Raw genomic sequence first — 13,444 nt, forward strand, 5'->3', positions numbered from 1 at the left:
TCATCTTCTCAACAATCCTCCTTAGACTTGTTTGGGGGTTTTGGTCAGAGGAGTTTGTTGGTCAAATGCAGTGATGGTTATTAAAGCAGGTAATGGGGCTCTTTAGTTGTCTGGATAGCTGAAAAATTCAATTTAAAGAAATACTTAATTGATCCAAAAGGGAAATTAAATGTTATAACTCATTAAAATCAGCACTTTGAGTTTCATAAATGAGTTTCACTTTTTGAATTAATATATGTAAATAATTCAACTCTTTGTTAATTTTTGAGTTGCACAGTTTAACAAACATTTTGCAAACATTTATGTGCGACTTGCTACAAGTATGACTTTCATTTTTTTTGTGTTTTCAATAATAACAGTGCACTTTTCTCCTTATTCCGTCTTCTATATTTTACCACCATGCTGTTTATACTGGCTCTATTTTTATGGCTTTTAAATTCCAGTCTAGTAAGCATTTCTCATGAAACTGTGTATTTATCTTGAAATGTCTTCAGGCCACTGCTTGGGATTGATCATCTCCTGTCACTGCTTAGCCATATCTTGAATCATAGTTCTTACCTAGAGAAATAAAATGGTCTCTTCAGTGCATTGCTTCCTTTATCTCCTGAAACTTTGTCTTCGATCTCAGACTGTTATTTCCTGAGGGAATAAGAATATTGTTTATCTATGACATCTCTGCATTTCTGTAGACGCTGTAACATTTTAGCACCAGCTACTAGACGCAGGTTGTTCTGCAGGGTTGTTTATGTAAGGTCTTATTTGATTAAGCTAAACTCTGATCCAATAGTTGTAATTTAAGTTTAAAGCTCCAGGTGAGCGGGTGTGCATTGAGATACAACTCAGGGATCCATTGGGTTATGGTGAACATTTGCCTATAAATATCTTACTTGGTGAAATGATTTAGACGTCTTGTATCTTAACATCCAAAAGTCACTGCACTGAAGTTCTTGGGATTTAGACTAAGCTAAAAAGAGCTTTATTCTTCATCCATCAGATTCTAACTTTCTTGTACCACTGTTGTGAAATCGGCTTTTGGCTGGATGGATTCTTGCCATTCATTTCATCCAGTTTCCATTATAAATCTCCAGTCAAAATGAGATTCAGACAGATTCAGGCCATGTTGAGCTCTTTTCTTCTCTTCTTTTAATGTACCCTCCTTCCCTCAGCACCACTGTTCACTTAATCATCCTGAAAAATATCATTGTCAAGCCTGCTTTTGATTGATGGAATGAGAATTATCCAAGATGTCAAGGTGCACCTGTGTACTTACAAACTCAGGCATGACCGTGTTTCATCAAGTCCTTCATGTGGGATACAGTCCCAAAATTAATGAGTTTGGGGAAGTGCTAGTTATCTGTAGGCAGCCGTCTTTGTTTAATTGTATATAAACTATATTGTATATTAACTAATCTGATGTCTTGGAGGAGAGACGCATCCGAAACATGTAGGACATCAGGCCCCGAAGACCAGAATCCTCTGGTCTCGATGCTTTGATTTCTGCCTGCATGTTTCTTTTTTACACCCATCCGATGCCTCGCTTCAAAGTGCAGACAGAATGTTATACAAGTCATCTTCTCAGAGGCGTTTCATAATGGTTCCCATTGTTTCCTCTGAAAGCTCTCATGTTATGACTGTTTTCTGTCAATCAGAATCCCACAAAAGCTTTTTGAGATCCACAAGAACTCTTATCTGCTGACTCATTTGCATAGTCACACTTGTCATTATATGCTCTAGAAATGCAAATTCTAATGCAATTTATATTTTTGCATCTACTTGATCAGAATTTTTTTATTTTTTTTATTGCAAAGCATTACATGTGTGTGTTTATACTCTGGCATATTTATTTTATTTTATTTATTTATTTTTTAACAAATCCAGAACATTTAGGTATAAAGTATAAGTTGCTCTTGCAGGGGGAACAGCTGAATTAATTTTAGAGGTGTGATTACATATTTTTGCCATGGGTTGTATATTTCTGGGCAGACCTGGACATAAACTGCAACTTGACTTGCTGGCAGAAACCTGGGAGTGTGAGTTGTTCTAATTCATTTTGAAGTGAACAGGAATGAGGCATCAGCATTTTTTTAATGCCTGTTTGCTGCAGGGAATATAATTATTTCTTTTCACTTCAAAAGAATAATAAACCAGCAGGGATGTAATATAATAAGTAATTTGTCAGACGGAGGTATTGTTGTTACTTGCACTTTTTAACCTGGTAAAACTTTAGGTGCCCTCCTATGATGCAAAAACCTCATGTAGTTTCAGGTCGTCATAAGCTGATTCAATTAGTATTTGAAGATAACTTATACTGAAGGAAAAATTGTTGTAAAATATGTTTGCTTATTGTGACTCTTTAAGAGGTCTGAATGTTTCAGCTTGTTCTGTGGCCAACCAGAATCTCTAAATTGAATCTTTTCATATCAGAATAAAAAAATCAAAAAACTCATATCTAAGCATTGCCTTTCCGTAATTATGACTCTTTAGATAAAAAAAAACAACAACTTAAAATTAGTTTTCTTTGATATGATTGTGGATTCTCAAATGACATTTTTAAATCTGAGATTTAAAAAAAAGCTATTTTAAAAGAAAATTTGGTAACTCTTTATTTGAAGGGGTGTGCATAAGACTGACATAACACTGTCATAAACTTAACATAACACCTGTTATGAACATGAAGAAGTCTTCATGAATGTTTATGTTGTCATGAAGTGTCATTTAGTACATAATGACACTTTTAGTGCAAAGTTGACACTTTTAATAAATTTTTATTGCAACCTTTAGTAGAATTTTACATTAAAAGCGTCATTATTTTACCAACGGTCGTAGACATTCATGAAGACTCTTTCATGGTTATAACAAGTGTTATGTCATGTTTATGACACTGTCATATCAGTCTTTTGCACACCCATTCAAATAAAGTGTTACCTAAAAATGCAACAGAATAACAGAATACAGCAGAGTTGCTTTGTTTTATCCTCTTTGAATTTTAACATCTATAATGGGACTTGTTGGATGTGAAAATGTTCCTAGTATTTTCAAACTCTTAAGGTTTGACTGGCTAATTGTTGATAAATATCTAAAAAAAAAAAAAAAAAAAACAGTTCAAAAAAATGAAGTGATTAATCTTTTTTTATAATAGCTTGTTACTTCCTCTGACATCAGCTCTGCTTATTGTATTAAAATGTTGTCTGTTCACGACAGGCTAGAAAAATTCTCTGTCATAATATAGTTTCCAAAATAAAATTGCTATTGGCTGGTCAAACCTTTAGGATAATCAGCCATTATAGATCTGCAACAAATTTCAGATAAGTTCATCTCTACGTTTTTGAATGCCAACGCTTGCAAGGTAGTCATTTCCTCCTGCGATAGGAAGCGTCCACCTCCTCGGATCTCCTTGCAGCAGCGTACATGCTCTCACTGCATGCAGAAAGTGATAAGCAAACACGCAAAAACACTTTTTGGGTTCACTTCCCGCTGTGCTCCCCACCAGGTTGCTGGCAGCGACACATTAGGATGCGGCCTTGTCAGTAAATATTGGAAACTGGCATTTCCTCTGGGTGATGCGTCCTGAAAGGTCAGCGCTGGTTGGCGGCAGCTCAGGCGCTCGGTGCGTCTCGCCTCTGTGTAATGGAATCCAGTGGAACTGCATGGCATTTCCATTGATGGGACCTGACCGTCCTGTTCATCATTTATCTCAGAGGTTGTTACTTTATACACAGCACTGTCATGGGGTTTCCTTCAACATCCTGCTTTCTCTCTCTGGACTTTTAGATGAATGAAACATTTCAAGTTTTTATTTTTTTTTCATTCATTTATTTTTTGGACTCTGCTTAGAGTCGTTTCTGCATGTTGGAGAGAAGGCATCAAAAATTGAAAGCATCAGTTTAACTGGATCCCTTTTTAAGTATGAAGCCATTGATGTATCACAGATTAATTTAGCATATCTAAATGGCGTTCTGCAACATTTTGACCTGACTTTACCTTTTATTTATTTATTTTTATTTTTTTTAGATGCAAGCACTAAGGACAAGAACTATACAGGAATCATTGACATTTCAACCTGCACTGCTGGCTCCTTTTTTTTAGGTGGTGACTCACCTTTTCTATTAGTTTGCCTTGAAAAGAATTATGTGCTGAAGTCTCTCCTCCACCTCTTTCTGCTTTCCCATCTCTTTCTACAACTGGACACAAACATACTTCAATGTAAGACCTAAGGGACTCTTTTTGTTGTTGGGACTGATTAAAAATTGAATTGCTGTGTGTAGTTGAAGTTCATGTCATTAAGTATGTGCCAAATTTAGCATTTGGCACAGACTTAAGAAATGGTACACATGATCTGTACACATGAATATCAGCATACTGAGCCAGTGTCCTGATATTATTTTGGACTGCAAGTTAAGATGTTGCATGCATGTTAATTTCCTACCGAGCAGTCTTGTTATTTAAATACGACTGAAAATAGTTTAATCTCCATCTTGAATGATCAAAAGTGTTATGTTGCATTTTCTTCACAAAAACAATTTCCCCAATTTCCGTCGGCCCTCTCAGTACAACTTCAGCATTCGCATGTGACAGCGGGAGCGGCGCTCCAGAGTTTCCTGAGTGCTGAGGGAAGCCAGCAGCTGAAGCGAGTATGAGCACAAGTGATGCTTTCACAGTGCCCTGCTCTCTGCCGTCTGAACACTTCCCCGAGCCTTCATTAGCATGGCTGCTGCATTCAGCCTCATCGCAGGTCTCTGCATTTGCATCTGTGCTTCTGCGCGCGCACGCTTTTCGCGCACTTGCTGTCTCACTCTGACTTAAATGCCCCTCCCAACTTTAGTTGAATCCTCTTGTTCTTTTTTTTTTCCCCAGTCGGATTTCTCCCTTATTTACTCCTCCACACTGTTTCCCCTCTGGCTGACTCTTCATCCTTGTCTTTCCTCCTGATTTTTCTCTGGTTCTTTCTTGCCTTTTATAACCTTCCCCCTCTCTTTTCACCAGTCCAGCAGCCATGTTTTGGTCCTGTCCTGTACGATGAGCAACCCCCCCAGCTCTATTTCCCTTCGCTGTCTTATGCATAGTTTCCTGTCATAAAATGGCAAGTCTCTTTTCTTAGCCTGCTCAATAGTATTCAGAATAATATTCTGTGGTGAGAACTTAGCAAATATAATGATTAATAATTGAACTCCTCTGTGTTCTCTAATGCTCTGATTAGATGTGTGTGAATGAGCACTTATGCTGGCCTGGTAGTTCATAAATAAATGTATGCTTGCGTGGTTTATATCTAGTAGTGAGTCCACCATATTCAGTGGAGCACTCCACACTCCCACCAGGGATACCGATGTGCTCAGCAGGATTAGATGTGTCACAGAAGTTGTAGTCTGTTTGAAGTGTCCGAAAAACAAGATTCCTCCCATTTCCCTTTCCTCCGTTTTCGTTTTGGAAACGTTTTATGTTGGTGCGCTTGTGTAAGGAGACTAAATACACCGCTGTCCTGAGTACTTAGGCCTGTGAAAAATCCTCACAGCAGGTGGACCTTGTGTAAATGTATCAAAGTTAAAAGTGTTTACTTGAATCTTAAAAGCAAATGTAGAACATGATTGGATGTTTAAAACTGGAACGGAGTGATTATTCATACTGTTACAAAAAACAGTTTAGTACATTACAGTTAAAATGTTATCTATAACCATTTTGTTTTTATATACATGCCCTTAAGCAAAAATATAAATATCCACAAATTTATGTTTTGAAATGTTCATTGCATTGAATATAACGTTTTGCCCTTGATGTCTTTATAAAGTAACACAAGTATGACCAGCTGAAATTAGCTAGTGAATTAGCCAGGCTATCAGCTTGGTAATTGACTAACAGCGATGCAGCTTTTGTCTTTCCATCTGTACTTTTATAATTGTGTTAACTTACTGATAGTATTACTGGAAGTCTTTTTCACCTCCAAGTTGTTTTAAATGGTTATGTTTATCTTTCCAAAAGTGCAGCAGCCTTCTGTCTGCCAGCATCACTTCTTTTCCATGTACTATGTATCTGGTGTAAGCTCATTTAGCTTTCAGTGACATCTTGCTAAAATGACTTTAAACTGTAAAAATTCATGAAGTGAAAACTTTTTTTTTTTTTCCTGTTTAAGGTAAGGTTCAAAATGTTGGTTTATGTTTATACAGTGAACTGGGGCATGAACGGTTCTGTTGCTTAGCTGTTTAAAAATGCTTAGTTGTTCAGCACATGTATGTAGACTCAGCGAGTCGATTGCACGTCACTGATCTTCCCAGCTTCTTTTTTTTTCCAACTTCAGGCAATTAAAAGATGGACTGTTGTTAAGTTCACCTTCTCTCAGGACATTTGAGACACTTCTAAAAGATATTCCCCTCAGGGAGCCAAGTTCCTAAAAACACTGGCATTTAAGTCGGTATTTTCTTCTGGCCTTGTCACTCGCGTTGTCAGCCATGGTCTTTTTGTAGCATCTAGTGTGTTTAGTAGATGTTGCAAGAAGCTGGCAGGCTGTGATCTGTACCAAAGTCTGTCTGTTGATCATTACTGATGAAGCATTTGTGACTGGGGTCATTCTGATCTGATTTAAAGCGCCAGGGCCCCCATCAAAGTGTTTACATCCTTCACTTGATGAGCAGCTAAGAAGAGTACTGTGGCCTAATTACTGTGCTGGCAGGGGGCTTGTTTAGCTAACCAGGAAAGGGATTGGAAACGGTGGAGCCCAAGTCTAATTACGACGAGATAAAATGATTCAAAGAGATTGCCAGTGCTAAATGACATGCATTTACGGGGTTCTTCACATGCTGCCACTTTAAAGTGGATTTTATGATAATGTATTTCTTGAAGTTGATGTGTGCGTGAGGGGCTGGGGAGGCAGGGAGGGTTCCAGCTATAATTTAGTGACTGTGTACACCTTGCTGTCTTTTGAGAATCTCTTCCCTAAAGCTGAAATTAGAGGCTTTTCAAACTTGGGGTTCAACTTACAAGGACTCCAAATAATTTTGCCAGAAGTTTCAAACCCTTTCATTTCATTCACAAGTCCTTATCCCCCACCTTTGCAAATACGCTTCACTCATAATGCCTCTGCTGATCACCAACCAAACGGTGTGAAAATCATTGTCTGGCACAGCTTGAGCCTCCATGCTGGCCCTCTGTTACTCACAGATTTCATTTAGGTCTGGGACTTTGCTTTTTTTTAAATGCCAAAACTGCTCTCCATTTATTATCTGCATTTTACAATAAAGGAGGCTACGATGATGCAATTAATCAAAGGTTTATTTAGATTTTCAATCCAAGTGATTTAAGAAAAAATTTGACAAATCAAATGACTTTGACTTGCATCCTTTATGACTTCCTCAATGCAGAAAAGAGCAACTTAACGGGGATAAGATCAAACAAATCGCTGGCCCCCAAAGTATTTAGAATTTTCCAATGATTCACAGAAAAAGAACAATCGATGGACCAAAGTAGCTGAGGCGCCATTTTCCTTCCATTCACTGTGGAAAAATTGACCAGAAAGCAGCTGAAATGCTAGTCCTTCAGAATTAAGACATTAAAAAACGAAAGTATTTAAAAAGCTGTGGAGATTGTTTCTTGTAAATTTTAATCTGCGCTCAAACACTCAAAAAAAACAAAAACTAAATTATTAGAAAGTCATCTCAGTACAGACAGGAGGAGAAAGAGCACTAGCTTGCTTTATATGCAGCTTTCTGTGCAGAGATCTTTAATACGGGCCGAGTATGTCTATTGGAGACTTTGAAGACAAAGGAGATATTTCTTCACACATAAATAAAAAAAATGAATGAACGAGGTTTCTGAATGTTTTTTGGTGGATCGGTATAGGTCACAAGCTACACTTGCAATGAACATTTGATACTGATTCTTATTTTACTTTTTTTTTTTTTTTTGGTTAATAAAAATGGTTTATTATTTACCTACAAGCTGTTAAAATTGCATATAAATTATAATTAGACACCTCTGGGTGGAAAAATTGGCTAATCTGTAAAAAATATAATTATAAAAAAAATACAATAAATGTATTAATTCATAATGTAGATTTAATTTGGTTTCCAAACTCAAGAAATAATAATGGCAAATGGTTGAGGCAAAAATACCACAAAGCTGACAAAGCTGAGTTCTTTCTCCAACACTTCATTCATATCTTCACACAATTTTGCATATTCCCTTCCAACAAACATGCAATTTTAAACTTTGCCTGTTTGTTTTCCTTTCCCGTCTACTGCAACAGAGACTTTAGCGAAATGCAGCCGCCAGCAGCTGATTGACAGCACCTTTCGCCCCGTCGTACAATTTGCATTGTGCGTTAAGTGATCACACTGTAACCTTGTGAAGACAAGACAGCAGGTTGTGGGCGTGTGTTTGTCATTTTGGCTCCGAGTGCGCTCATAGTGTGGGTGTCTACCTGTCACACTGCTACTATCTTATCCTGATAAAGTGTGAGATGAATGAAAAAGTACACAGATATGCACATTAGTGTTTTTTTTGTTTTTTTTTCCCCTCTTTAAAACCAGCTGAAGACGTATAATTTTTACTCTGCTGTGCAAATGTGTTATTCCACGTTATTTAACCGTGTTTTTGTTGTCTCTCCCGCAGTGTCCCGACTCTTCCTGCAAGCAGGACCTGCTCGCCTACCTGCAGCGCATTGCCTTGTACTGCCATCAGCTCAACATCTGCAGTAAAGTCAAAGCTGAAGTTCAGAACCTGGGAGGGGAGCTGGTTGTCTCTGGGGTGAGTCCAGCTTCTTTCTTCTTTTATTTATTTATTTAATTTTTTTTTAAACCAAGCATAATTTTCTTTCATGCTGGTAGACAAATTTTAATGAGTGCAGAAGAAGTCGGCGATGCCGTTTCAAAAGTTACGCCATTTAAGAAACCTAAGTGACTGATAAATGAAAACATTTCAACTTTCCACTGCAGATGGGACAGTCATTGTTTTTTCTGGTGCTTCACGGTTGCTCACCTTGCAATTTGTGGGTTAAACAGATTTCTTTTCATACATTTATTATGATGAAATTGAAGGCACTGCTTACTTTCTGAAGCTTAATTTACTGCTAAAATCCCTGACAAATTCTTAAAGACAAAGGCTGATTCTTTTTCCACAAAAAAAGAATTGAATGTCTTAAAGGCGCCCGGCTGTGTTCAACAAATGTTTTCTAACCTTTCCACCTTCCAACTGAGCAACGTTCAAAGCCTTTAAGCAATAATTAAGCACTTACTCTCCAGTTTAAAATGGCTACATTACTATACCTGAGTGAGCAGGGTGTCGTGATTTTCGCCCTTCTTCTTGAAAAAGGAACACAGAGAAGACTGTTATTCCAGCATTTTTTAAGTGTCACTGGTGTCTCTGGAGCTGTTAAGCGAGCAGATTAAATTAGGGTGACCTTTTTAGATATTCTGAAACTCGCCAGACGCCAGGGATCCTCCGCTGCATACGTCTGAGTTTTAAGCTTTTGGCCCAAAACCAGAAGTCATTAAGAGCGATGGGAAGTCACTTTTCAATTTACGCGAATTCAAATTGTGTAAAATAAAAGGTACTGCAGCAACCTTTCGTTTTCGCAGTTGCTTTGCTACTAACAGCTTCTCTCTCCTCGGTCTAGTTGGACAGCGCCATGTCCCTGATTCAGGCAGCCAAGAACCTGATGAACGCCGTGGTGTCCACTGTCAAGGCCTCCTACGTCGCCTCTACAAAGTACCAAAAGAACAGAAACATGGAGGCACTCAACATGCCCGCGGTCTCCTGGAGAATGAAAGCTCCCGAGAAGAAGCCGCTGGTGAAGCGAGAGAAGCAGGACGACGGGGAGACCAACAGAGTCAAGAGATCTTCGCAGAAGAAGCATGTCAGCCCTGTGCAGGCTCTGAGCGAGTTCAAAGCCATGGATAGCATCTAGAAAACCCCCGGGAGGAGAGCATCAGTGTGTAACCCAAAAGTTTAGCATAGATTGAGCCTTTTTTTATTGAGTCAAATCAAAGAGCTGTCATTTGTTCGTGCAGCTTCTTTGTTTGGGCCGTTGTATTCCTCCGCTGCCTCATTCCTAACTTTCAGATATGCTTTAATCTGCAGCATTAACCGTCTCTTCTGTAGAAAGTGCAGTCAGAAGGGAAACCAACTGGATAGGACTTTTTATTTTATATATATATATATATGAGAAGAAAATGTGGATACAGAGAGTAATTCCAATTTTTTCTTTCGTTTTTGATCAATTTTATTTTTTCGAACACGTTTAAATAAAACTCTGGGGCTGTAAGGTTTTCACATTATGTTTTTGACAGATTGCAAATATCAGCTATGCAAAATGAACTTCTCCCTTTTTTTTTGTCTTAAGCAGTATCTGTTAATCTTAATAGCGAGACATTCAGTTGTTCGTCTTCCATTAAAAGCCAGCTTCAGGCCCATTTCTACATGTGCTTGCATTTATAAATCCTAAAATAATGTTCAGAAGCCACTAAACGCTTAATAACTTTAAACTTATCAGATTTGTGTCATTGCTTTAACATTTGAACAGTTAAATATAGTTTCTTTATAAAACCCTCATCTCAAATCCTGATCATTGTCAGCTGTTCTCTGTTTTATTTTATGACTTCATGTATTCAAACTGACACCACTGCTACTCACTTTAGTGCTTTTTTTTCTTTTTTTTTTTTGTTTTTTTTTTTAAAGTTTCTCGAACTCCTGAGAGTTTGGAAGAGCTCAGAGAGCTGCAGGATGAGCGGAGTGTTTTCGTCAGTACTTTGCAAAGCCAGTGAGCTTCATTTACTAGTGAGACCAAACATCTCCACGTTCTGAATGGGTTCAATTTAACGGGATCAATATTTTCTACCTGCTGTGTAGCGTTTGCCTTTAAACTTCTTGTCCTTGAGCTTGAACACTAAAATTTTATATTAGAATCTTTATGAAACCATAAATCTTTTTTTTTTTCCAGATGATAGAGCTTTAAAACGAAATGTCTTTTTTTTTTTATTTGTAATGTGGTGTTTTTTTTTTTTTCTTTTTTCTCTTTCAAACTAAAACCAGTGGGGTGGAGCTGAAAGGTGCGGCAGGGTTGTGCAGGTTTCTGCTTTCGAGCAGGTCGTTGGTCCACAGCAGTGCTTTGAGATTCTGCTGCTCTCGTCTTGGAGACGAACCTTTGCTGAAAACATCTGACCTCCAGCCAGAGGGACATGTGGAGGAGTTTTTCTTTTTAAGTGTGGACTCCGAAACAGAAAATGTCAGTGGATTGTTTCCCCATCTTTTGCTCTACTGTTGGGTTTGAGTCTTGAGTTGAAATACTTTGCCGTGGATTTTATTATTATTGAGAGCTGACGTATTAGTGCATACATTTCTTATATTAATGTGCCTGATTTCTATCTTAAATAAAGTAAGTCAATCCATTCGTCTGGTTTGCTTTCTTACACACTCCACTCTTATTCTCATGCTTTTAGGTCATGCAGTCTGTTGCCAATATCCCAGATTTTCTGATCTGTTGTTTTACATTTGTCTATTTGAAAATTAAAAGCCATCTCAAGTAACTTTCTCCTACTAACTATGCACTGTTTCATAACAATGAATTATATATAAATATCTCCCTGTAGTCTTTGCTACTGACTTGGGGGCAGTCTACAGTATTCTGTTTCAACATATAGTTGGGGATGCTCCAGTGCCGCCGTTAATCTCATCAAAAATGTCCCCATTTTAGCGTTAAGTGGCTCGTTTAGTGATGCGTTGCTGCAGTCAAAGTGCAGCGACTGCAGCAACGAAATTGGGAACTAAACGTTTCATTCTCAAAGTGTTGCGGTGACAGAATTAAGGAGGGACTCTGAGAAGACGCCTTCATGTCTTCACACCGTCACCGATTTCTATCAGAATCTAGCTTTGCTTCTTTGTTAAAAAAATATTCTAGCCTGTTTTAAATCAGGCTTTTTAGCATTCAAGGACTTTCAACCAATAAGACAGTAAGTTCACATCACAATCAAAACGTTAATGTTCATCTCATGAAAAGTAGGATTTCATTCGGTTTGAAAACTGAAACTTGAATAGTTTCAATCAGCAAAGCTCGATTGTGATTTTCTTCATCAAGTGTTTATGACGATTAAGTAGCTGCAGCTAATGGAAACCGAGATTAAAATTTTTCAGTTATTTTGCATAAAGTCTGAGGCTGGATGACATTATAAATATAATTTTACTTTACTTTACTTTTACTTACTGCTTAAGTTTAGAATATCAGTCTCAAGTCACCGACAAGTGGGGGTAAATAAAGATGTTTCATACGAATTTGTTAAAACCGCCACCAATGGCTCTGTCACGATAAATTCTGCTCGGAGCTAAATTATTTTGGAACTGTTTCGAAGTAATATGTTAATTAATAGTGCAAGTTTGCTCTCTCAGACTGTTCGTGTAATTTTGTCAAGAGAACTCCACACTGGAACCGAAAGATATTTTAAATATCCAAAATAAAACACAAACATCAAAAAGGATAAATGAAAGGGAAATAAACACGCACAGAAGCCATAAATAAAACTGTCTTTGTGAACAGAGATAAATAGATTCCAGTGTGGGGAACCACCTTTAGGCTAGCAGAAAGCACAGGGAAGGCTTTGAGCAGTGCGTGCATGAGGGTGATTGACAGCACTAAAATTCCTAGAGCCCTGAATTCCCCTTTTTCTTTCTGCGTTAAGCTGTGATAGTCTGCTGACCTGGTAATAAGCACCAGCTTTCCTCCTACCCTGTAACAATTGCATAAAACAAACGAATGATAATCAGATTTATTTGTTTGGGAGGCTGAATACAAATGCAAGTGACGCTTGCATATTTAGTCAGTGTGGCGCACAGAGGTGGATAAAATGCTGAAATAAACACCAAGGGGCCTTGATACCAGCTTGCAGAGCTCAAATGATTTTTAAAATCTTTAATATCTTGAGAAATAGTTAATACTCTCCAGAGGGTATATTAAGGGACATAAAAATTTAGACCAGGACCACGCCGCTAAATGAGTCATTACTCATTGCATTTTTGCATGGAGGAAAGAGCCACTGTGGAGAGCTTTCTTAAAGCTTTTGACCTCGAAGCGGAAGAAGCACAGTGTGACTCAGTAGCACTAACGATGGCTCTTTTTCAACGAGTTTCTCAGCATGCCTAGTTCATTATGGAGCTCACACAAAACCTGGAATCACATTATTTATCTTCAAAGACTTATATTTTACTGGCAAATGGTACGTACATCATACCACTCTCCACACACAAATACCACCCCCAAAACACTTGCCTGCAAATTGTATACAAATAAACAACAAGTTCCTTCAAAGCTCAACCAAACAGAACCAGAAGGTGTGTGGGCTTAAACTCTGCTGTCTTCCAGTCATAACCTCTGTAGTAGCAGCACAAGGCTAAAAATCAACCTAAAATAACTTTCTGAAGAAACAATTTCTACAGATTTGTGAACCAATATGATAAAATGTGATCTTTG

General features: G+C 37.9%; 1 protein-coding gene across 3 annotated transcripts in view; it reads left to right on the forward strand.

Annotated features, from left to right (window-relative positions):
* The window catches only part of ctnna1 (catenin (cadherin-associated protein), alpha 1), a 71,965-nt gene extending 60,593 nt beyond the window's left edge, over positions 1-11,372 (forward strand). For 2 of the 3 annotated variants that reach the window (XM_044126174.1, XM_044126175.1), the window contains exons 17-18: positions 8,599-8,733; positions 9,602-11,372. In XM_044126174.1, coding sequence (XP_043982109.1) covers positions 8,599-8,733; positions 9,602-9,892 — 426 coding nt within the window. In that variant the 3' untranslated portion in view covers positions 9,893-11,372. The remainder of the gene's footprint in view (positions 1-8,598; positions 8,734-9,601) is intronic. The other variant, XM_044126176.1, reaches the window with a different exon arrangement.
* The last annotated feature ends 2,072 nt before the right edge of the window (positions 11,373-13,444 follow it).

The sequence above is a fragment of the Gambusia affinis genome, linkage group LG09, assembly GCF_019740435.1.
Source record: "Gambusia affinis linkage group LG09, SWU_Gaff_1.0, whole genome shotgun sequence".
Classification (NCBI taxonomy): domain Eukaryota; kingdom Metazoa; phylum Chordata; class Actinopteri; order Cyprinodontiformes; family Poeciliidae; genus Gambusia; species Gambusia affinis.